The sequence below is a fragment of the Polypterus senegalus genome, chromosome 8 (assembly GCF_016835505.1).
Source record: "Polypterus senegalus isolate Bchr_013 chromosome 8, ASM1683550v1, whole genome shotgun sequence".
Lineage (NCBI taxonomy): Eukaryota > Metazoa > Chordata > Cladistia > Polypteriformes > Polypteridae > Polypterus > Polypterus senegalus.
In genome coordinates, this window is record NC_053161.1 from 41105570 (window position 1) to 41128463 (window position 22894).

Below are 22894 nucleotides of genomic sequence, written 5' to 3' on the forward strand. Positions count from 1 at the left end.
ACCTGCCAATTAATACAAAGTGTACACGATATGCATTTTGCCCTATTTGGGGCTCCACAGGTGTGCATACCTTTGCCTCCTCTTGCGGGGATCGAACCTCAGACATGAGAGCCTGTAGCGAAGCCTCAGACGTTGCGCCACGGTGGCCGATTCGCTTATTTAACAGGGTGTAGTTCAGAGTATTGTTCACTTAGGGGTGTACTCTCTTTTGTTGCCATTGGTTTAGACATTAATGGCTGTGTGTTCAGTTATTTAGAGGGGACAGCAAATTTACACTGTTATACAAGCTACTCTATCTTCAGTGTTGTCCCATGAAAAGATATAATAAAATATTTACAAAAATGTGAGGAGTGTACTCACTTTTGTGAGATACTGTATATGTAATATATGTATGTGTATGTGTGTGGGGCAGCACGGTGGCGCAGTGGTAGCGCTGCTGCCTTGCAGTTAGGAGACCCGGGTTCGCTTCCCAGATCCTCTCTGCGTGGAGTTTGCATGTTCTCCCCGTGTCTGTGTGGGTTTCCTCCCACAGTCCAAAGACATGCAGGTTAGGCGGACTGGCCATTCTAAATTGTCCCTTCTGTGTGTGTGTGTGTTCTGCAGTGGGTTGGCACCCTGTGTTGACCCGGCAGACCCCATGACCCTGTGTTTGGATTCAACAGGTTGGAAGATGGATGGGTGTGTGTGTGTGTATGTGTGTATATATATATATATATATGTATGTATGTATGTATGTATGTGTGTGTGTGTGTGTGTGTGTGTGTGTGTATATATATGTATGTATGTGTGTGTGTGTGTGTGTGTGTATATATATGTATGTATGTATGTATGTATGTATGTATGTATGTGTGTGTGTGTGTGTGTGTATATGTGTGTATATATATATATATATATATATGTGTGTGTGTGTGTGTGTGTGTGTGTGTGTGTATATATATATATATATATATATATATATATATATATATATATATATATATGTGTGTGTGTGTGTATATATATATATATATATATATGTGTATATATATATATATATGTATGTATATATATATATATGTATATATATATATATATGTATGTATGTGTGTGTATATGTGTATATATATATATATACACTAGCAAAATACCCGCGCTTCGTAGCATCGAAGTACTGCATTAAAATTTTTATTAAGCAGAAAATTTAACCTTTTTAAACTAAGGGAAAATATGCCAATATTTATTTGTTAAGGATCTCTTTGTATACCATGTTGTCAGTTCAGCCCTCCGGATGTAATATGACCAAGCTGTGCGCTGAGCTTACTCTTGAGCATGCAACTTACAGTTGGCCATGTGAACAGTAATCTTGTCTCAAATCTCAGAGCTTGGATTGCTGCTGTCATAATTGGTTTGAGTTTCATGGTTTGTTTCAATTACGACAGTATTTACAGGACTTGTGTTGAAGTGAATTTCGGCATCTGTCAAGCGTTGTAAGCACACAACCGGTTTCAGCGATAAAATCACATCCATCTTTTGAGAGTTTAAACATTCATAAACATCAAAGTGTCCACTACTGAAATCGTCACCTGTGAATCTAAGATGTTTAAGAGGCATTGGCGGTTGTCGAAAGGTGTAAAATATTTGGCCATTTCGGTACACTTGAAAGCGACAACCGAACAATTCAGCAGCAGCCATCAACTCACATGCAGAACCATAGGTGAAGGGCTTAAGCATTTCACTCTTATAGTGCTCCTGTGTAGTATAATAATCTCCTGTACCGTCATCAGTCCACACCTTGAACCTGTCCCAGTCATTCAATACATAAGACACAATGTTTCTCCGGATATTAAGACTGAGCCTGATATGGCCGTGCAATATGTAACAAAAAGAAAGGAAAAGGTCGGTGGTATTTCCGGGCATGGAAACCACTCGGTAAGTGATAGTTCTTTGATCGATAGTGATCACCTCGATAGACATGTTAATATGGGTTGGAATGATAAAGGAAATGGGTACCTGAGCAATGTAAAGTAAGTATAACAAAAAGGCTGTAGGGAGACGTGAATCTTGTGGTGAAGCAAGGAAGGGAATGTAGAGACTGGAGCGACGGACGGCCTTATATAGGCAGGCAGCCAACAACGTGGGAGGCGTTGGGATGGGGGACCCAATGCTGCCTCACACGGTGACTGAGCTGCAGGCTATGAACGTATATATGTACGTAAGTAGGATTCAGTTAGCGTTGGGAACCCCTGTACCAAATTTCTTGAAGATGGGCCCATAAGTAACAAAGACTGTTGAAAAGTTCAATATGGGCCGACAGTGGCATCATACCACTGAAATAAGTACATACATTGGTTTCGGTTAGTGCAGGGAAGCCGCCTATCAAATTTCGAGAAAATGGGGCCATAAATAAGAAAGTTCAACATGGCGGACGTTGTCGACTGTTATGACCGTTACGTGTAGAATTTCGAAATGAAACCTGCTTAACTTTTGTAAGTAAGCTGTAAGGAATAAGCCTGCCAAAATTCAGCTTTCTACCTACATGGGAAGTTGGAGAATTAGTGATGAGTCAGTCAGTCAGTCAGTCAGTCAGTCAGTCAGTGAGGGCTTTGCCTTTTATTATTATAGATATACAGTGGAACCTCGGTATACGTCCTTAATCCGTTCCAGACCCTTTGACTTATACCAAACAGGACGTATAACAAACAAATTTTTTCCATAAGAAATAATGGGAAAATGATTAATCCGTTCCCATGAAAAAAAAAATCCTATTGCTATTGGCATATTATACATTGATGTATAAAATAATTTAAACACTGCTTAATACTAAAATACATAAATACAAAAGCAATTAGATGAAATAAATGAAAATTTTACCTCACTTTACTTTTTAATAACATCTTTGTTTTTCACAATCGTAGATACCGTCGTTCTCGGCAAACGGTATGCAACAGCCATGTCCCGGATACGCATGCCACCTTCATACTTTTCAACAATCAATTCAAATTTACATGAAAAAAAACACAAAATCACGTTGTGACAATGCAGGTTTGCTGTATGCTCCCATTTGCTTCCGGGGAGCCCTTGAATCCTACACCGTCGGTAATGTGCCTCGCTGCTAACCTCATTGGTAACAACAAAGCAAGGGGATGGCGAAAAAGTGCAAAGTGCTTTTATTAAAACAATTAACAAAACAAGGTGTTCAAATTAAAGTGCAGTCTCCAAAGTTCCAATAAATAATCCATAAAATCAGAAGTGAAATGTGGAAGTTAAAAACAATAGAAAAAAGTCTTCTTAAAAACAACGAAGTTAAAAGCAGGAAGCATTCTTTAAAAAGAAGCCCGGTGCCTGCTTCCCAACTGGGGAGTCGCCCTACTTGCAGCTGACCTTCGCTCTGCCTGCTTCAGCCACTTTATCCATGCGCGCTCTGGCTCGCTCGCTCGCTCGCTCTCTCTCTCTCGTCCGTTCTTTCTTTTTACTCCCCTTCAAGCCAACTCGCGCTTCTGTTTATCAAGATAAGCAGCCCCAGGAACAATCATGAATGAGGACGGCCCCTCACAAGTGCATTTTGGTGAGAAACGCCCACATTGTTAATCGCCCTGACAACCTTCAGACACATAATCACCACGCCCCCTCACCAAGCTGCGAGCGTGGTGATTATTTATTTTAAAGCTGGACTTTGACAGGAGCTGTGGACCCGCTATATCACATACGTGAAAGTTCACAGAGAGTTATAGTGAGGGTTGTTCACTGAATGTTAGCAACTGGCACACTAACGCTCGTGGACAGTTGTGGCTTTGTCACGAGAGAGGTAAACAAGGTTAGCACGCGAGTCGTATACCAAGCAAAACTTTTTGTGTCCAAACAGGACGTATACCAAGTTGGACTTATTCCAAAGCAGACGTATACCGAGGTACCACTGTGTGTGTGTGTGTGTGTATATATATATATATATATATATATATATATATATATATATGTACACACACACACACACACACAGTGGTACTTTGAGACAAGAGTTTAATTCATTTTGTGACTGATCTCGTAAGTCAAAATTCTCATGTCTCAAATCCGTTTTCCCCATTGAAATGAGATTAATTCGTGCCAGCCCCCAAATAACCACCCCAATTTTTTGGTAAATGTTTTCAACATAAGAAAAATGTATTTAGAATGAACAAATATTGTATACAAACAAAATTAAAACTAATACATAAAAGAGAATCTAAAGAAATAAACAGATGTTGGAGGAGCCGATTAGCGTATTGTATTAATTTTTTCTTTCACTTCATCCATGCATTCTGTTCTGCTTATCCGAGATCGGGTCGTGGGGGTAGCAGCTTGAGCAGAGATGTCCAAACTTACCTCTCCCTGGCCACTTGCTCCTTCGGGGGAATTCCGAGGCAATCCCAGGCCACCTGAGAGAGAGTCCCTCCAGCGTGTCCTGGGTCTTCCCCGGGGCCTCCTCCTACTTAGATGTGCCTGGAAAACCTACTCAGGGAGGTGTCCAGGAGGCATCCTGATCCGATGCTCGAGCCACCTCATCTGACTCCTTTCGATGCGGAGGAGCAGTGGCTCTACTCTGAGCTCCTCCTGGGTGACAGAGCTTCTCACCCTATCTTTAAGCCCTATTTGTAGTTCCATCAACTCCTCTGTCGTCAGTTCCTCGAAATGTGCGGCGACAAGCTCTTTGATGGCCTGTATCTCGAATTTTGGCTTGTAACTCAAAAAACTTGTATGTTAGGGCACTTGTATGTCAAGGTAGCATTTATAGAAATCCATGTTTGTGTATATGTGTGTGTGTGTGTGTGTATGTGTGTATGTATATATATATATATATATATATATATATATATATATATATATATATATATACATACACACACACACACATACAGTGGGGCAAAAAAGTATTTAGTCAGCCTCCAATTGTGCAAGTTCTCCCTCTTAAAAAGATGAGAGAGGCCTGTAATTTTTATCATAGGTATACCTCACTATGAGAGTCAAAATGAGAAGAAAAAAAAATCCAGAAATTCACATTGTCTGATTTTTTTTTTTTAAGTATTTGCAAATTATGGTGGAAAATAAGTATTTGGTCACCTACAAAGAAGCAAGATTTCTGGCTCTCACAGACCTGTAACTTCTTCTGTAAGAGGCTCCTCTGTCCTCCACTCGTTACCTGTATTCATGGCACCTGTTTGAACTCGTTATCAATATAAAAGACACCTGTCCACAACCTCAAACAATCACAATCTAAACTCCACTATGGCCAAGACCAAAGAGCTGTCAAAGGACACCAGAAACAAAATTGTACAGCTGCACCAGGCTGGGAAGACTGAATCTGCAATAGGTAAGCAGCTTGGTGTGAAGAAATCAACTGTGGAAGCAATTATTAGAAAATGGAAGACATACAAGACCACTGATAATCTCCCTCGATCTGAGGCTCCACGCAAGATCTCACCCCGTGGGGTCAAAATGATCACAAGAACGGTGAGCAGAAATCCCAGAACCACACGGGGGGACCTAGTGAATGACCTGCAGAGAGCTGGGACCAAAGTAACAAAGGCTACCATCAGTAACACACTACGCCGCCAGGGACTCAAATCCTGTAGTGCCAGACGTGTCCCCCTGCTTAAGCCAGTACATGTGCAGGCCCGTCTGAAGTTTGCTAGACAGCATTTGGATGATCCAGAAGAGGATTGGGAGAATGTCATATGGTCAGATGAAACCAAAATAGAACTTTTTGGTAAAAACTCTACTCGTCATGTTTGGAGGAGAAAGAATGCTGAGTTGCATCCAAAGATCATGCTTTGGGACTGTTTTTCTGCAAAGGGACCAGGACGACTGATCCGTATAAAGGAAAGAATGAATGTGGCCATGTATCGTCAGATTTTGAGTGAAAACCTCCTTCCATCAGCAAGGGCATTGAAGATGAAACGTGCCTGGGTCTTTCAGCATGACAATGATCCCAAACACATCGCCCGGGTAATGAAGGAATGGCTTCGTAAGAAGCATTTCAAGGTCCTGGAGTGGCCTAGCCAGTCTCCAGATCTCAAACCCATAGAAAATCTTTGGAGGGAGTTGAAAGTCCGTGTTGCCCAGCGACAGCCCCAAAACATCATTGATCTAGAGGAGATCTGCATGGAGGAATGGAGGAAAATACCAGCAACAGTATTGTTGTGAAGACTTACAGGAAGCGTTTGACCTCTGTCATTGCCAACAAAGGGTATATTACAAAGTATTGAGATGAACTTTTGTTATTGACCAAATACTTATTTTCCACCATAATTTGCAAATAAATTCTTCAAAAATCAGACAATGTGATTTTCTGGATTTTTTTTTCTCATTTTGTCTCTCATAGTTGAGGTATACCTATGATGAAAATTACAGGCTCTCTCATTTTTTTAAGTGGGAGAATTTGCACAATTGGTGGCTGACTAAATACTTGTTTGCCCCACTGTATATGGCAGCCCCCTGGGCTGCACTGGTGCCTTGGAGTCCCGCAGGGCTTCATGGGAGTTGGAGTTTGGTGCAGCCCTGTTGGGATCCGTGGGTGCTGCCAGAGTGTGCTGTAGCTGCTGCTGAGCCCTACAGAGCAGCTCTTCCGCCACACCTGGAGGTGCTGCTGGGAATAGGTCATCCAGCACCTGAAACATTTCCGGGTGTGTTTATAAAAGGAGCCAGCAGCCAACTACTCCAAGAGCCGGAGTCGGGAGGAAAAGGATGGAGCTTGTGAGGAGAGGAGTAGAGTCAGCAGAAGAATTGAGAGAGTCGAGGCAAGAAGGGACTGTGAGCAATTTGTGGCTGTTGAGTACATTGTGCTGTGTTGTAAAATCAGAAGGGAATATGAAACGTGTGTTTTGGTCTGGTGTCGTGTTAGTCTGTGTTAAGGGTGGTGTGAAAAACTATTTGCCACCTTCCTGATTTCTTTTGCATGTTTGTCACACAAAATGTTTCTGATCATCAAACACATTTAACCATTAGTCAAATATAACACAAGTAAACACAAAATGCAGTTTTTTAAATGATGGTTTTTATTATTTAGGGAGAAAAAAAAATCCAAACCTACATGGCTCTGTTTGAAAAAGTAATTTCCCCCTGAAATTAATAACTGGTTGGGCCACCCTTAGCAGCAATAACTGCAATCAAGCGTTTGCGATAACTTGCAATGAGTCTTTTACAGCGCTCTGGAGGAATTTTGGCCCACTCATCTTTGCAGAATTGTTGTAATTCAGCTTTATTTGAGGGTTTTCTAGCATGAACCGCCTTTTTAAGGTCATGCCATAGCATCTCAATTGGATTCAGGTCAGGACTTTGACTAGGCCACTCCAAAGTCTTCATTTTGTTTTTCTTCAGCCATTCAGAGGTGGATTTGCTGGTGTGTTTTGGGTCATTGACCTGTTGCAGCAGCCAAGATCGCTTCAGCTTGAGTTGACAAACAGATGGCCGGACATTCTCCTTCAGGATTTTTTGGTAGACAGTAGAATTCATGCTTCCATCTATCACAGCAAGCCTTCCAGGTCCTGAAGCAGCAAAACAACCCCAGACCATCACACTACCACCACCATATTTTACTGTTGGTATGATGTTCTTTTTCTGAAATGCTGTGTTCCTTTTACGCCAGATGTAACGGGACATTTGCCTTCCAAAAGTTCAACTTTTGTCTCATCAGTCCACAAGGTATTTTCCCAAAAGTCTTGGCAATCATTGAGATGTTTCTTAGCAAAATTGAGATGAGCCCTAATGTTCTTTTGCTTAACAGTGGTTTGCGTCTTGGAAATCTGCCATGCAGGCCGTTTTTGCCCAGTCTCTTTCTTATGGTGGAGTCGTGAACACTGACCTTAAGTGAGGCCTGCAGTTCTTTAGACGTTGTTCTGGGGTCTTTTGTGACCTCTCGGATGAGTCGTCTCTGCGCTCTTTGGGTAATTTTGGTCGGCCGGCCACTCCTGGGAAGGTTCACCACTGTTCCATGTTCTTGCCATTTGTGGATAATGGCTCTCACTGTGGTTCGCTGGAGTCCCAAAGCTTTAGAAATGGCTTTATAACCTTTACCAGACTGATAGATCTCAATTACTTCTGTTCTCATTTGTTCCTGAATTTCTTTGGATCTTGGCATGATGTCTAGCTTTTGAGGTGCTTTTGGTCTACTTCTCTGTGTCAGGCAGCTCCTATTTAAGTGATTTCTTGATTGAAACAGGTGTGGCAGTAATCAGGCCTGGGGGTGGCTACGGAAATTGAACTCAGGTGTGATACACCACAGTTAGGTTATTTTTAATAAGGGGGCAATTACTTTTTCACACAGGGCCATGTAGGTTTGGATTTTTTTCTCCTAAATAATAAAAACCATCATTTAAAAACTGCATTTTGTGTTTACTTGTGTTATATTTGACTAATGGTTAAATGTGTTTGATGATCAGAAACATTTTGTGTGACAAACATGCAAAAGAATAAGAAATCGGGGGCAAATAATTTTTCACACCACTGTGTGTGTATATATATATATATATATATATATATATATATATATATATATATATATATGCAAAGGTTTTGGGCAGCCACCTGTATAATTTGTATTCTGGCTGCAAAAAGTAAAAGTTGAAAGCACGTAAAGTTTACAAGACTGATTCCAAAACAGAACTGAACTCTAGAGGAAGGGAGTGAGGTTTTATAGGAAGTCAGGGGAAAGTGATGATGTCCTCGGGGCTGGAAGTGATGTCGTCCTCGGGCCGGGCCGGAAGTGGTGTGTCCTGAGTTGAGGCAGTGGCTCCTGGTGGGATTTCCCAGGAAAGGTCTGCAGGGAACTTAGAGCGTTAGTGCACCCTGCCACCCCCAGGCAGATGTGTTACCATTATTCTCCTAACCCTTCAGCTGCCTCCTATTCACATGTGTGTGACAATATATAAATAAAATGTTTTGCTGTGTTTTTTGTTTTTTTGTTTTTTTTTCCCCCATCAAAAGGTTTGAGACAGACTGTATATTTTAAATTCAGCTTATAGTTGTTGTTTTAACTTTCATTTCAGAAACTACAGCCTTTAAACACTTCTGTCTTTCAAATAAGCTCTGGAGATGTATCTCCATTTTTTGGCACTAGCTGTTTATTTAATGTATGTCCTTTTACTTTCGGTATTTTCCTTTACAAATATACTTTTATTAACATTAAATCACTTTATAAAGTAATGCTCAAAAAGACACTAAATACATTTGAGCCCCATTGGTCAAAGGGTATGTTTTAATTAATCTCTTAACTGCTTAATTGCTCTTATATATTCTAGATTTGTTCTAACAAATTTTAATCATAGTCTCTTCATAGTTTGTTAATACCATATTTAGTCAGGCAAAAATAACAGTTCCATTTTCTTGTTATAAAAAGACCATATTATAAGTCTCCCTTTTGTTTATATTTTTTATTTTTTCATCCTTTTAAGCACTGATTTAATGATAAATCGCCCACTTGCATAAACTGCATACCGTTGCTGAATGTTCAGTTTTGTTACTAGTGCCCACCAATGCAAATCCATCTGCTGTTTTGCAACAAAAAAGAAATACAACCTGAATAACTGCTACAACTAAATTTAAAATGGAGTTATAAAAGATGTTTCACTCAATACACTATGCTATAACTGTAAACCTCAATACAGTAATGAGTAAAACAAATAATTACATAAATCAACTAAATCAGGAATTTCCTGTGTTTACAGTAGATTGCTATTAATGTTTTGTGTATGTATTTACATACTGCATGGACTCCTCTATTATGCAACTTTCCCTGATTCATACAATTTTGCTGCAGTCCCAAAGCAAATTCCTGTGATAAGTGGTGAATATATAAATTATATATGTACATCTATATGTAAATGTGTTTGTGTATGTGTACTTATGTGAAAGCCTTTAATAAAGTTGAAGCACAAGCTGCCATGTAACTTGTTCTGTCCATCATTCAGATGTGCATTGCCTTGAAGTGCCTTTGTTTTGAGCAGCTGTGTAATTTGTTGGTGAATGTAACATGCAGTAAACAGAACAGCTTCAGGTACAAATGAGAGGATTTAGCATATAATTGGTGTATTTACTCTTTATCTCCAGTGCATTGATTCTTCTCATGTGTGGCTGTGAAGCTGGACTGTTGTGTCATCGGCCAATTGGGTATGAGTGAGTGTGAGTAAGTGTACCTAGTGATAGATTGACATGCCATCCTGAGTTGGTTTCTGACTAGTGCTGAATGATGGTAAAATACAGTTCAGTATTTATCCACAAAATATTGCTTTCTCTTATGCTTTTAAAATAAAAAAAATACCTGTTTGTTAGTACGTTTACATTACTTTTGCTTCCAGTATAAATTACATCATACATGAAAAGACCAATGTGCACTTCTTGTTGGGTTTTTTTCTACTTGTCAATGAATGTTTGTATAATAGATTAAGTGGTTTATGTAAATCATAAAGCCTAGTCCACATTTTAATAAAGCCTAAATATACAGTAGCTTATTGCATTGCATAAGTGATTATTAAAATGTTTTGATTTTAAACTGTTAGTAAAATACCTGCACAATATATGCTGTAAGTTTCAAGAAACCTTGACAACACTTGCATACGTTTACTTTGTACTGCTTCTCTGACTTTGATAAGCAAACTTTTCTATATGTGGTCTTACTAAACTCTGTGATGTTTTCCCTCTAGGAGCTAGATAAGGAGCTTCCAGTTTTGGAGCCATACTTCATTAAAAGTCCACAGATTGCGGGTAAAACAGGATTGGGAATGCGAGTCACGTGGATGGGACATGCAACTGTCTTGGTGGAAATGGATGATCTTACATTTTTGACTGATCCCATCTTTAGCCAGAGAGCTTCTCCTGTTCAGTTTTTGGGGCCGAAACGTTACAGGGGACCCCCATGCACAGTTGCTCAGCTTCCGAAGATTGACGCAGTGGTCATCAGCCACACTCATTATGACCATTTGGATTCAGGCACAATAATAAATTTGAATGAGCGCTTTGGAAGTGATTTACGCTGGTTTGTTCCTCTTGGTCTTTTAGACTGGATGCAGAAGTGTGGCTGTGAGAATGTTATTGAGCTGGATTGGTGGGAAGAAAACTGCGTACCAGGACATGATGAAGTTACCTTTGTGTTCACACCAGCACAACACTGGTGCAAACGTACGCCTACAGATGATAATATGGTACTTTGGGGCAGCTGGTCTGTCTTGGGCCCATATAATCGCTTTTTCTTTTCTGGAGACACTGGATACTGTAAAGTGTTTGAACAGATAGGCAAACGCTTTGGCCCTTTTGATTTGGCTGCTATTCCCATTGGAGCTTATGAGCCAAGGTATAGTATTTCCTTTGTTTAGAAATTTAAAAAAATATATATAAAATACTCCATTATAGAAAACTCCTAGAACCTCCCGTCCCCCCATTCCTAAATTTTATCATTGTTTACTTAAAGCAATGAATGGTCTTTTAAAGCATCACTGTTACACTACTCTAGAGAACTATGCTCCTGCCAATTGTCTGTGTTTGTATATGGAGCTTGCACATTCTCCCTTTCTAGTCTTCTCTGAATAAACCCACTTTCTCCCACATCCCTGAGGTGTACATGTTAAGTTAATGGGAGTCTGAAAACTTCTATGAGAGACTGGCACTGCTTTATCTTAGTGCGTTTAGAAATGAAAACCTCAGTGGTCAGTAGGGATACTCCAAACTGTTTTTTTAAGGCCGATACCAATCACTGATTTTATGTTACTTGATTGGCATTTATATCAGATTTGGACAATTTTTTTTTTTTCATTTATGCCTTTAAAAAACATCATAGACTAATGTCCTGCATAACCAGACAAATATAAGCCTCATGCCCTATATTAAAGTGTATTATTATAATTAAACTATAAACCACAGGTGTTAACTGTTAAATTTATATTAACAGAATGAAATTCTGTAGGCTTACTGTTTAGTAACCATAAAATACTACATTTTCCTTAAAATACATACTAATAAAATATGTACAAAATATTTATCCATAATACATATGGCATAAAAGAAAATAAAATGCTTCTCATAATTACAAGATGTCATATTTATTTTTTCTGTAATGTGCCTATCAAGGCTTAATTTAAAAAAAAATAGTTTTCACCATTTTTTTTCTATCAAATAAAAATTTATATTCTTACAGAATTAATTGATATTGGCAATTAAACACTGCTTAAATGTAAATAGTCATGTAGTATTTATAGGTTTCAATCATTTTAAATCATTAATTGCACTATAGCTTTTTGCTGTTACATACATACACACATACATACATATTTACAGGTGTTTGGTTTTCTTTTTTCTTCAGTGTATCAGCTAAACATCCATAATTCTATTGAATTCTATTGTTAACTAAGCATCAAATTCAAATTTCTCTTTATCTAGTTAAAAGTGTAAATTGCTGTAAGCTGCATTTTAAACAAGCATGCTATCCAAATTAAAGTAGTGTCCATATTAATCTAAATGGCAAAATAAAAAGGTCTGATTTCCTTAAACTAGCTTTTCTTGCCATTTGTCTAATTGCACAGGACGACTTCTCTGATTCCTTTTTTTCAGCTTATTAGTCTTCTTTCGTTAACGTAAAGACTGATAGTCCAGTTGCCTCTGGCTTATTTATCAAACAAGCTCACACTTTCTGCTGTTTGTTTACTCTGCAGGAAGTTTGCTGCAAAAGACAACAGCAAAGACGTGTGTAGGCTTAACTTTTGTAATACCTTGCGTAAAGGAGTACTGCAACTAAATTACCATAAAGCTTAGAAAAGCTTTTTACCGATCACCCATAATGTCAAATATGAATATTCATGCTCAGGTTTTTTTTTGGCCTGCATTGCAATCTTAAGTTACTATCCAAATTTCAATGTGTGTAGTCCTCTGCCTACTAAATTCTTATAATATTTCCATTCATGCTAGAAAGATGAAGTAGGAAAGCTGTATAAAGAATATATATATGAATGCTTTACTTTTTTGGTAACAGGTAATTGTTGTAATTGTCCATGTTCTATACAACACAAAAATACCAGTCTTGTTGAAATCTATTTATTTATTTTGGAAAAGGTGGTTCATGAGATGTCAGCATATAGATCCAGAAGAGGCTGTAAGGATTCATATTGATGTTCAGGCTAAGAAATCACTAGGAATTCACTGGGGGACATTTGCTTTAGCCTATGAGGTGAGTGTACTGCAATAGAAAATGAAAGTATTTTACAGTTTACAGTTAACATTATCTGTTCAGAAAAAAGTAATTTTAAAACATCAACTACAGTATGTGTAATATCAATGCTGAGTGGGTTGGTGGTGTTCCATGGAAAGCATCTACACTAGTGGTGGAATTAATGGTGCAAGGGCTTTTTAGTGTGGAATGTAGAATTTTTGTTGTCTCACAGAAAGCTGCAACTTGGCACAAGTAGTGGCTGAAACCAGATATATGTCTGGAGACAAACATGAGTGAATTGTTCTTAAAACTAGTGGTGATTTTGAAATACAAAGATCAGAGGTGCTCTGTTAACTTAGTCCAACAGATCAGCCTAACAGCAGCAGTAAATGCACAGTTAAGGCTGCATAACATCCACCTTCTGACTGCACATCTAAACAAATATTTGCTGCTGTTATGTCGTATAGTGATGCAATAGTCAAAATGACAGGAAGATACTGTAGCAGAGGCACTTCTGAAATGTGTGAAGCCCAGTAGCTGTGGTGGTCAATGTGTATGTGTGTACTTTCTGTCTTCACTGTTGCAGTGCTCATTACAACATACAAAGAAATGCTTAAGCTTTGATTAACTTGTGCTATTTAAGCTCCTGATGCAATTTTAGTGTAAGCATCATGTCATCTGTTCAGTTTCTTTTGCTCTCTGAAACTCCGCCAGAGATTTAAAACACAGGAACTGGAGAAGTTAGGGGCAGGTGCTTTAGGAAGAAGCCCTGTGGGTGTGTAGCCTTTGCAGCGTAGGTTTTCTCTGTTGTTCCTCTCACACTTTTTAACGGGTTGTCCTTCGACATGCATTCATGTTTGAGAATCACGTCTGACTCTGTGAGACTAACCAACAAGAAACTAGAAGTTACTAACTACTTTTACTCTGCATCCTCAGTTGTACGCTTTCTAAAATCTTTGAATAAAAAATGACTCCATGTGGGTTATAGAAAAAAAATTATACTTTTTCTTCCATCATGGCTAGAGCTCCTATTTTGCCATTTCTTGCCATACGTGCAAATGACATGCCAATGCATGATGTGCATGCAGGAAGGAGGACAGTTGCACTGGCTTAAAAAAAAAAAAGTAAAGCATGGCTTTGATATATAGTGTAATCATTTTATATCAGATTTAGTATCTCGCACTTTATAATTACATTCCTATTCTCTGTTTAGTCAGCACAGTCTAAGCTGACATTCCGTCACGCAAATGAGTGGTTTCAAGGGATCCTTTAAAAGGGGCAAACCTGCCAAGCTCTCAAAAGAGCCACGGTGAGCTACCCCAGAGTGATGTTAAGAGCAAGAAAGCCTGGGCCCTCAGAGTTTACACCGTGCTACAAATATACCAGCATTCCCAATCAAACATTGATAGCAGGTGTCTTAGCTGCCTGTCGAGTAGTGGAGAGTGTACTGTAAGAGCATGGACATCTTTTCAGAGGGAATGTCAGTGCAAGAGCAGGCAAGTGGGGAACAAAAGCTACATGTAATATCACTACTTGCTCAACCTAAACTAAATCTTAAAAGAACAAAGTACTGTATATGTACAGACAAGATTATCAAACGTTGTTTATGTGGGTGAACTATGAATCAATACAAATTGTTGTTATGACAAACTGACAACTTTATCCTGTGGCTTAAAAGAACTGCCTGCATTGCTATACTTGTGTGACTGCTTAAAAAAAAATGTGGCCCTTGCTGGTTTTAACCAATTGAGATTCTCTCACAATGCAGGGCTCAGATAGCTGGCTTATTACCAAGCCAAGCTGCACGAAGAAAACAGTGGAAAACCAGGAGACTGCTCTTGGCGCACACATGGCTCAGTTTATTTCAGTAAAGGGGGAAAAGCCTTTCAGTGCTCTAAAGAACTGCAAACCTTGGAGTACTAAATGGGTCCTTGGCATTGCAGCAGACATTAACATTGGCATATTTCCAGAGTGGTGGGAATAACACAATTATCTGCTTGTTCTTAGTTTGTTAAAATGCACTCGGTGCAATCGTTTTTAGAAGGAACTGCTTAATAACATATAGTTGTGCAGTGTTTCTCAACTATTTTTTTTGCTTTTATTATAGTTAAATGGCATTCAGACGATGATTTAAAAGCAACGTTAATTCCAGTGGCAGCTTTTTTTTTTATTTAAAAAAAAAAATTAACAACTTGAATCCTCAGATCATAAAAATGTTACATATTTCCAAAAAAAGGGGGGGTTGAGTAATGCTGTATAAAATATTGAATACTAGTTATTGTAGTGTACTCTGTGTTATATAGTAATTTATAATTGGAAGCCTCTAAGCATATTTAGGCACAAGTGTTTTCTAATTAGGTAAAGGGGTTTGTTTGTGTGTGTATATGTATATATAATTAGAATTTACTAAAAATGAAAATGTTTAGATAAAACTGTCAGCAGAGTTGAAGGATTTGTAGTTTTTTTTTTTTTTGTTTTACTTACTTTTATTAATAAATAAACTTGCAACATACACAGATTTTTATTCTATCAATTACAACAGTTTTTTGCTTATGAGTAAATATAGTTTTGTTGAGTCCAATATTTGGTATACTGTTACTGCTAGTAAACCAATTGTATATGTAAATGTGTATAAAGAGCAGAATTTAAAATATAACTAAAGATAAGTTGAACGGATTAGCAGTAGTAGTGCAGTGGTTAGTGCTGCTGTCTTATTCCTTCCAGTGAGTGGCTAGTTTCAAACCTTGATTTACTCCGTGACTATGCAAAAAAAAAATTTTTATATATATTTTTTTTTGTCCCAACCCCACCTAGTTTGTGTGTTTTCATCCCACATCCTGAAGATGCGAGAGTGAGGTTGGCCAGTGACAATAAATGGACCTCACTGAGGGTGTGTGTGTAAGCATGTCCTGCAGGGTTGGTTTTAGTCTTGATGGTGCTTAGCTCTCCTCAACATTGGAATTGGATTGTGTGGATTTAGAAACGGGATTAATGCAGTTTAGGTGAAAGGAGAAATTCAGGGCAGCACATGTTGCACATTGAACACATTGGCCAAAAAAATGCATTCAGGGGAAATACTAACTTTGATGTTACTGAAATAGATTTTATGTAAGATACTGTAACTAGCATTTTCTTCTTTTATGTGCTTTCTTTACATTTTGCTTTTGTATATACTGGAATTTTGTTCAAATTATATTGCTTGTTATACCCAATGTGTTTTGAAATAGAAGTTTATGTTGTTATTGTGATTAGCATAGCAAAGTTGTAGCATAAAATCATGTACAAATGTATTAAAGCAGAAAGAGTAAGAGCATTTTAAAAATTAATTTTCTCTTCCATTTTATGATCCCACTTAATCCTTTTGTTGGAATCAGGAGGCAACCCTGAACAGTTGCCAGCCCATTGCAGAACACTCATGCAGCCACTTATACACAGCAATTTAAGAGCTGTCAATCAGCCTAACCAGCAAGTCTTTGGGATGTTGGAAGAAAGTGGCCTTCAGTTCTGCTGATTGTCTTAATGCATTATAGTACAATGTAAAGTAAAGTGATTGTACGTGGTATACTGACACAGCGCAGCAAGCACAGATTACTAACCAAAGCATTGACACTAAACAATAGTAATACATATCAAACAATCAGATATAAACGCAGCATGTACCAGACACAACAAGTAGCAATGAGAGCTGTGGAACTGTCACTACCACTGAATCTGTGGTGTAATATAATTGGTAGTGTAGGTCATTAATAAAAGGGTTTTCTAGAGGTGAAACTCCCAGACAATGGGAAGAACTTGTAAGCTCTTTGAGGTGTCCGTTTCCTCAATAGTGAATGTTTATTACAGTCAGGCAGCTATGCTTGTCAATGTCATAGTGTTAGAAGAGACTCTTTGTAAAGATGGACCTACCAATACTTATCTACTCAATGTAAGATTATTATAATCTTTATTACTTCAGAATTTCATCATTTAAATAAGATATGTCTCAAGATTTTATTGTTCATTGGACGGCATAAGGTCTAATTTCATTATGTGAAAAGTATTTTAGCATCTTCTCGATTTACTTTACTCTTCAAATAATTTGTACTTTTTAGCTATTCTTTTGTTTGTTTGTTTATTTGCTTGTTTATGACTGGTTGAGTGTTTAATTAAGCTTAATCAAACATCTTTATTAGCTTTAATTGTATGCTTTCAGTGTCCTAAGCAATTACAGCACATATTAATCTAACAAGCTTGTTTTTATTTTTTTTTTTCAGTTCTATCTGGATCCTCCTGTTAAACTTAAGGAAGCTGTGGAAAGATATGGACTGAAACAAGACAATTTTTTTGTTTTAAATCATGGAGAGTCTAAAGAGTTGAAATTTGAAGAAGATGCTTTTGAATAACATGCATCTATTAGCATGGACTTAAATGAGAGATGCTGGCTTCTAAAACAATCATTTGCTGGACTATTGAAGTTCTAGTGGAATGTCAAAACAATATTTCATGATTCAGTTGTCATCATAATCAATATTTTTGATAGCATAATAGTTGATGATTTTTTTCTGATCAAGTGTTAAAGCAAATATTTACCCCAAATGTCAAATTCTTCTGTAATGTCTAAGATTGTGAAGAATCCAGGGTTTTCAGTTCAGTAAAGTGTTTGCAGGTAGCCATTGAAGGTGCATCTTGAATATTTGCAAGTTCATTTCAGGGCCTGATATTAAGAGCCATTTCATTGCATTGCCTGTTTTTCTTTCCCAAGTCTTTGGGCAGACGCACTGTTAACATTAATGCCGTTTAACTGCACTGAAAATTGTGAATTCTTCTCACTCAGAACATTTCTGAAGGTGAAAAATAAAAGTTTTTTAATCACCATTTTTAATTTAAAATTTGAATGAAGTATTTGAAAATTTAATATTTTATAATTTAAGAAACGTTTATTGGGAGATGATGCTGGTGCCTCACATTTATCAAAAAAATCCTATTTTAATTCCTTTGGGATAAGTAGTCCACAATTCAGCTGTGTTGCTGTCTTGTTTTGCAAATATTGAAGAGACTCATCATTATCAGGTTTTGGATATCATTTTGATATTAAATTTCAAGAAATTGCCATCGTTGGCATATAGAAAGTAATTGGTCCAAAACTGCCAACTTCTCTTTTACATGTTAAACAGTTCAATCAAATATGGGAAATGGGAGAGCTCGGTATTTTTTAAATTGTGCTTTTAAATAACACAACAAAGCAGCTGTAAATTAAAAATGTATTTTTGTTTAAAATGTATATATAGGGTGAACATTTTATGGAGGTTGCCTTATGCTAAAAGAAAATGAAATAGGTTTTACACGTGTTCTATATCCAGCGCAATATTTATTTAATTTGACAGAGTAATCGTTCAAGTTGTAGAGAAATGTTCAAATTAATTACATTACATAGAAATCTTTATTGTACATTACATTCTTGGCTGGATCACTTTTAAAAGACTGAATTTAAACTGCATGCTTGGCCTGTTGTGTATCACATTGATGTGAAATTTATTTACTGTTGTGCTAATACATGGCACAGACTGAAATTCCTAAAAATGTTTTTATCTTTCTTAAAAGCTGCTAACATGACCAGTCTTATGTTGTGGGTGATGTTAAGGTCTGCCATGTAAATATGAGTTTCCTATTCTTTCCTGAGGATCGAGAATTTCATTTTACCATAATATTCTCAAACTTGCTTAACTAAATTGGTCAGAGATTTAAATTTTAATGATCTTGATTTTCCTGATCTTGTGTACCTTTTTCCGGAGCTTAAATATAGTAAGTCTGTCATGCTTACAACAAAAAAAGGCCTTTCCCAGTGATGGCAGCCCTGAGCATTGGCAGCTCAGTGCTCATTCTATAACAGAGATCACCCTGGACTGAATAATGGAGAATAGAATAATGACTGACTGACTGATAGAATGCCAAGCCTCCTTTTCCACTATGGCAGTGTAGCTGGTTTTATGTGGGTAGAAGTAGTCACCCATGTTGATCCCTGTCCTCCAAGGCCCCACTGATGCACACGCCCACATAGGCTGACACTGGACCAGTTAACCCATTTGGGGCATCTGCTTCCTAGGAATTAAATTCACTGAAAATTGTGTCTTACCGAAATAAAGAAATCAACCCCCTACCACTGCCCTGTGAGCCATTGACAGAGAAACAAAAGTACAAAGAAAGCAAAGCATTGGACAAAGGGGGTACTTAGACTGTTCCTTTAAATATGGGCTTACACACCAAAAAACGAAAGAAAAAACACTGAAGGAAACCATTGAGCCGCATAATATGATGTATTTGTCCTTATTCTTTTCAGCAACCCAGAGAATATTCAGTTTCTAAATTTGGAAATTAGTGCACTTTTAAACAAAATACTTATCTGTTTAAAAAGTGTAAGTGATTTTTCCAAAAACTCTACGGTAAACTAAAAATGTGCTATTTTTTCAGTTGGTATGTGCAGAATGATGGCTAACATGTCATCCCATAATAGAAAAGTGGTCACCTGTATCAAACATAAAATATAAGAAAAAATAAGGCTGCTATAGAACTGTTGCCTATTTTGGAAAACTCTCTGCTTGCTTGCCCCTGCTGTTTATCCTTGAACTTTTAATATCTTTTATTTCTTTGCTAGCCCAAGAGGTTCTCTTGTTTTAAGAAGCTAACCGATCAAGTCTTGGATTTTTGTACATACACATTCTTCAAGTTTACTTAAAATTGTGAGGTTCAGATTAAGTTGGCTATCTGCTGTAAATTAGACCTGGGGTGTCTGTGGCCCACCCATACCTAGCTCTTGTCATATACCCCTTTGCTGCTCAGAAAATGGATAAACAGAGTGGTGGCTTTATAGATGACCATTTTGAGATGGCATATTTTCTTAACAGTTGCTGTCAGTGTCAACAAGCTGTTGCACTTTTAGCTGGAATCTCACACAGATACATGAAGTAAGCAGGGAACCTAGGACTTGAGGGACACACATGCAGAGCAGACAATCGATTATTAAAAAGCTGTGATACGGGAAAGAGTCAAGGTTTAGAGAAAAGATGGTTAGATGATACAGTATCTGGGAAGTGCCTGGGTTAAGCATTCCAAGAGCAGTCCAGCGTTGGCACAACAATCCATTAAAAATGATGGTGTGCAGTGATGATGATAAAATTCAAAAATTAAAAAGAAACAATGTATTTATGGAGAGTTACCATTGTACTTCTGGCACCTTTCAAGTTTGAGACTGAGCTGGTTTCACTGAAAAATCTTTCAGGACAGCAGTCATCTTACCCAGTGTAACCATTACACAAACCCTCTCACAGACAAACAAATACTAATGGTTAGATTTTCCTTTTTTCCTGACCCAGATATTGGCACACAACATGAATGATGCTCACTTTTTAAAAAAGTATAGTCAGATTCCATATTGGATTTTCATGCAAGTTATGTCACAATGGATGTGAACATCAATGACATTGTCAAACAAAACTTAACTTGTTCACCTGGCAAATGGGAACAAGATGAAGTCTGCTGATATTCATTTGAAGTATCAAACCAGTGGAGGTTTTTGTATTCTTTCAAAAGTGAATCTTCACACCCACATGCTGTATAACCTTTTTGTTTTAGATAAAAGTTGATCTTTTTTCCCTGTTATCAAATGAGGAGCTGCAGTTCTTTTCAAATCATCATGTTGTGTAATTGTCTTCAACATCCTTGCTGCTTTTGCTAATATTAATATTTCTTAAATATACTTTTGTTTTTCCCCCCCATTTTTCTATTTAAAAAAGTAAGCCAGATTATATCAAAAGTACAGCCTCTGTAAACAAGCATCCAAGGGTCTTCTGTCAGCTCTCTAGTGGTGCGACTCCACTACAAAACTGACAAGAATAATGAAGCTAATCTTGACATTTATAATTCAAAGGTATGTTAACAATTTTATTTTTCTTCTACTAACTCTGTAGAATGCCTTCAAGGCGTATCATTATTTAAACAGTTTTGGACTTTTTTCTCCGTGGGACTGCACGGAATATTGAGTGTAGGTTAAAGTTCTGACTTGAGTTTGTCCACAACACTGACTTTGGCCTTTTGCTGGAAAATGAAAATTCACTGTACAACCAGGCATCTCACAGATAGCAGTAGGTGATCCTCCAGCATGCACTAACAATTTACTTTTTATTTTACTGCTGTAAGCATTTAAAGTCTTAACCTACAAAAATATGCCTATAATGTGGTGATGTCACCTCATTTTTTTTGTTTTATCGCAAAAACATGACAACGGATCTCATTGGAGCAGGTAATTTTAATTTTTACTTGCTCTCAGTGACTTCTTTTAATTCTTGTAAACTGTATTTTCCATCTGATGGTGCTTTTTTCCAAACAAGTTTTTTACCACTAACATGACCCAGATGTGACCTGTACGAGTGGATTCTCCCACTACACAGCATTAACTTGAGCTACTTCTTTGTATACTTGGCATTAGATGGGGCTCTTATTCTGTAGATTTACAGCCGTGTTTACTCCAGTTCTGTAAAGTAGACCCAAGTGTGCTTTTTTCAATACCCATTTTCTTCTACTTTTGGACTGAGTGCAGCTTATTCTATATTTGTTGTTCTTTTTTCCTTTGGGTTAGATAGTTTTTGGAAGAAGACTCGTGAGAAAAACTGAAGAATTTCCCAGATAGAGGAATTGACTGTCAGGAGTGGATTTTGATGCTATTCCAATACAGAATAACTAGTATTAAATACACCAATACAATAACCTTTGAAGTGTACAGTGCCTTTAATAACCATTTAATATTGTACTGCAGTCTCATAATGTTAAGTTTTTTTTTTTTAATCTTGTGCATATGGTACATATCCAAGACTTGTTTAGCAAGGAAGTGGCTGTCTAAAATGCCTTAAAATGTGTGTGAATTTTTTAGATAACAGAACATGAAAGCACTGTTCTTTTTCTGTTTCACAAAAGGCATGGTTGATGTCCTAGAGGACAAAAATGGAATGTGAATGTAATGTAGATGCTGGCCATCTGTCAGTGACTAAAAATGCTTTTAAACAAAAAAAGGAATGCTAGTCACCACTCTCCAATTACCACACCACCAGATACTTGCATCCATATCCATTAGCAAAAAAGAGAGAAGTATTCAGAGTGGGTCAAATTAATCCTGGGGTATCATTCCTTGTGGCCTTTGTGTCCATCTCCATTAGAGCAGCATACAGTAAGAAAAAAAAGTTTATGTGCCAGCGCAAAAATAAATGTTATAAATGTATGCTGCTATTCATCATGAGGGTTGGAAAACTTTCAGGTTTTCTACTTTACCGAATCATTACATGTAAGATAACTGCATCAAAGCCTTAGTTTTAGTTATAAAAGTGTTATTTTATGTATTAAATGGAACAATAAATATGTATAGAGTTCTTTGTTGGTTAAATTAGTGGGTTATTGTGTACAGGTGAGTTTGCCGGTGCTTTTGTATTCTTTTTTTTTTTTTCCAGTAACTACCTGGCTATTTTTTCCATTTTTTGTTTAATTATTAAATGTAATCTATGTTCATGCTGTCCACAACACGATTTCTAAGGCAGAGTTAAAGTTACGATGAAAGCTTTAAAAGCTGAAGTGGCTTACAAACTTGAGCTGCAGTGAATGTAATAATCTACTTCATGTTTAATGACACCTCTTGTAATGCTGTTCTTACACTTAGCGGCACCATGTGGTTTACTTCTCTTGGTTGCTTATTTATACTCCTAAATTATATTAAACTGTAGTTTAGAC

General features: G+C 37.4%; 1 protein-coding gene across 3 annotated transcripts in view; it reads left to right on the forward strand.

The window, feature by feature from the left end:
* The window catches only part of napepld (N-acyl phosphatidylethanolamine phospholipase D), a 77972-nt gene extending 55361 nt beyond the window's left edge, over nt 1–22611 (forward strand). For all 3 annotated transcript variants that reach the window (XM_039761019.1, XM_039761017.1, XM_039761018.1), the window contains exons 3-5: nt 10650–11296; nt 13048–13162; nt 17398–22611. In XM_039761019.1, coding sequence (XP_039616953.1) covers nt 10650–11296; nt 13048–13162; nt 17398–17526 — 891 coding nt within the window. In that variant the 3' untranslated portion in view covers nt 17527–22611. The remainder of the gene's footprint in view (nt 1–10649; nt 11297–13047; nt 13163–17397) is intronic.
* Nucleotides 22612–22894: the final 283 nt, after the last annotated feature.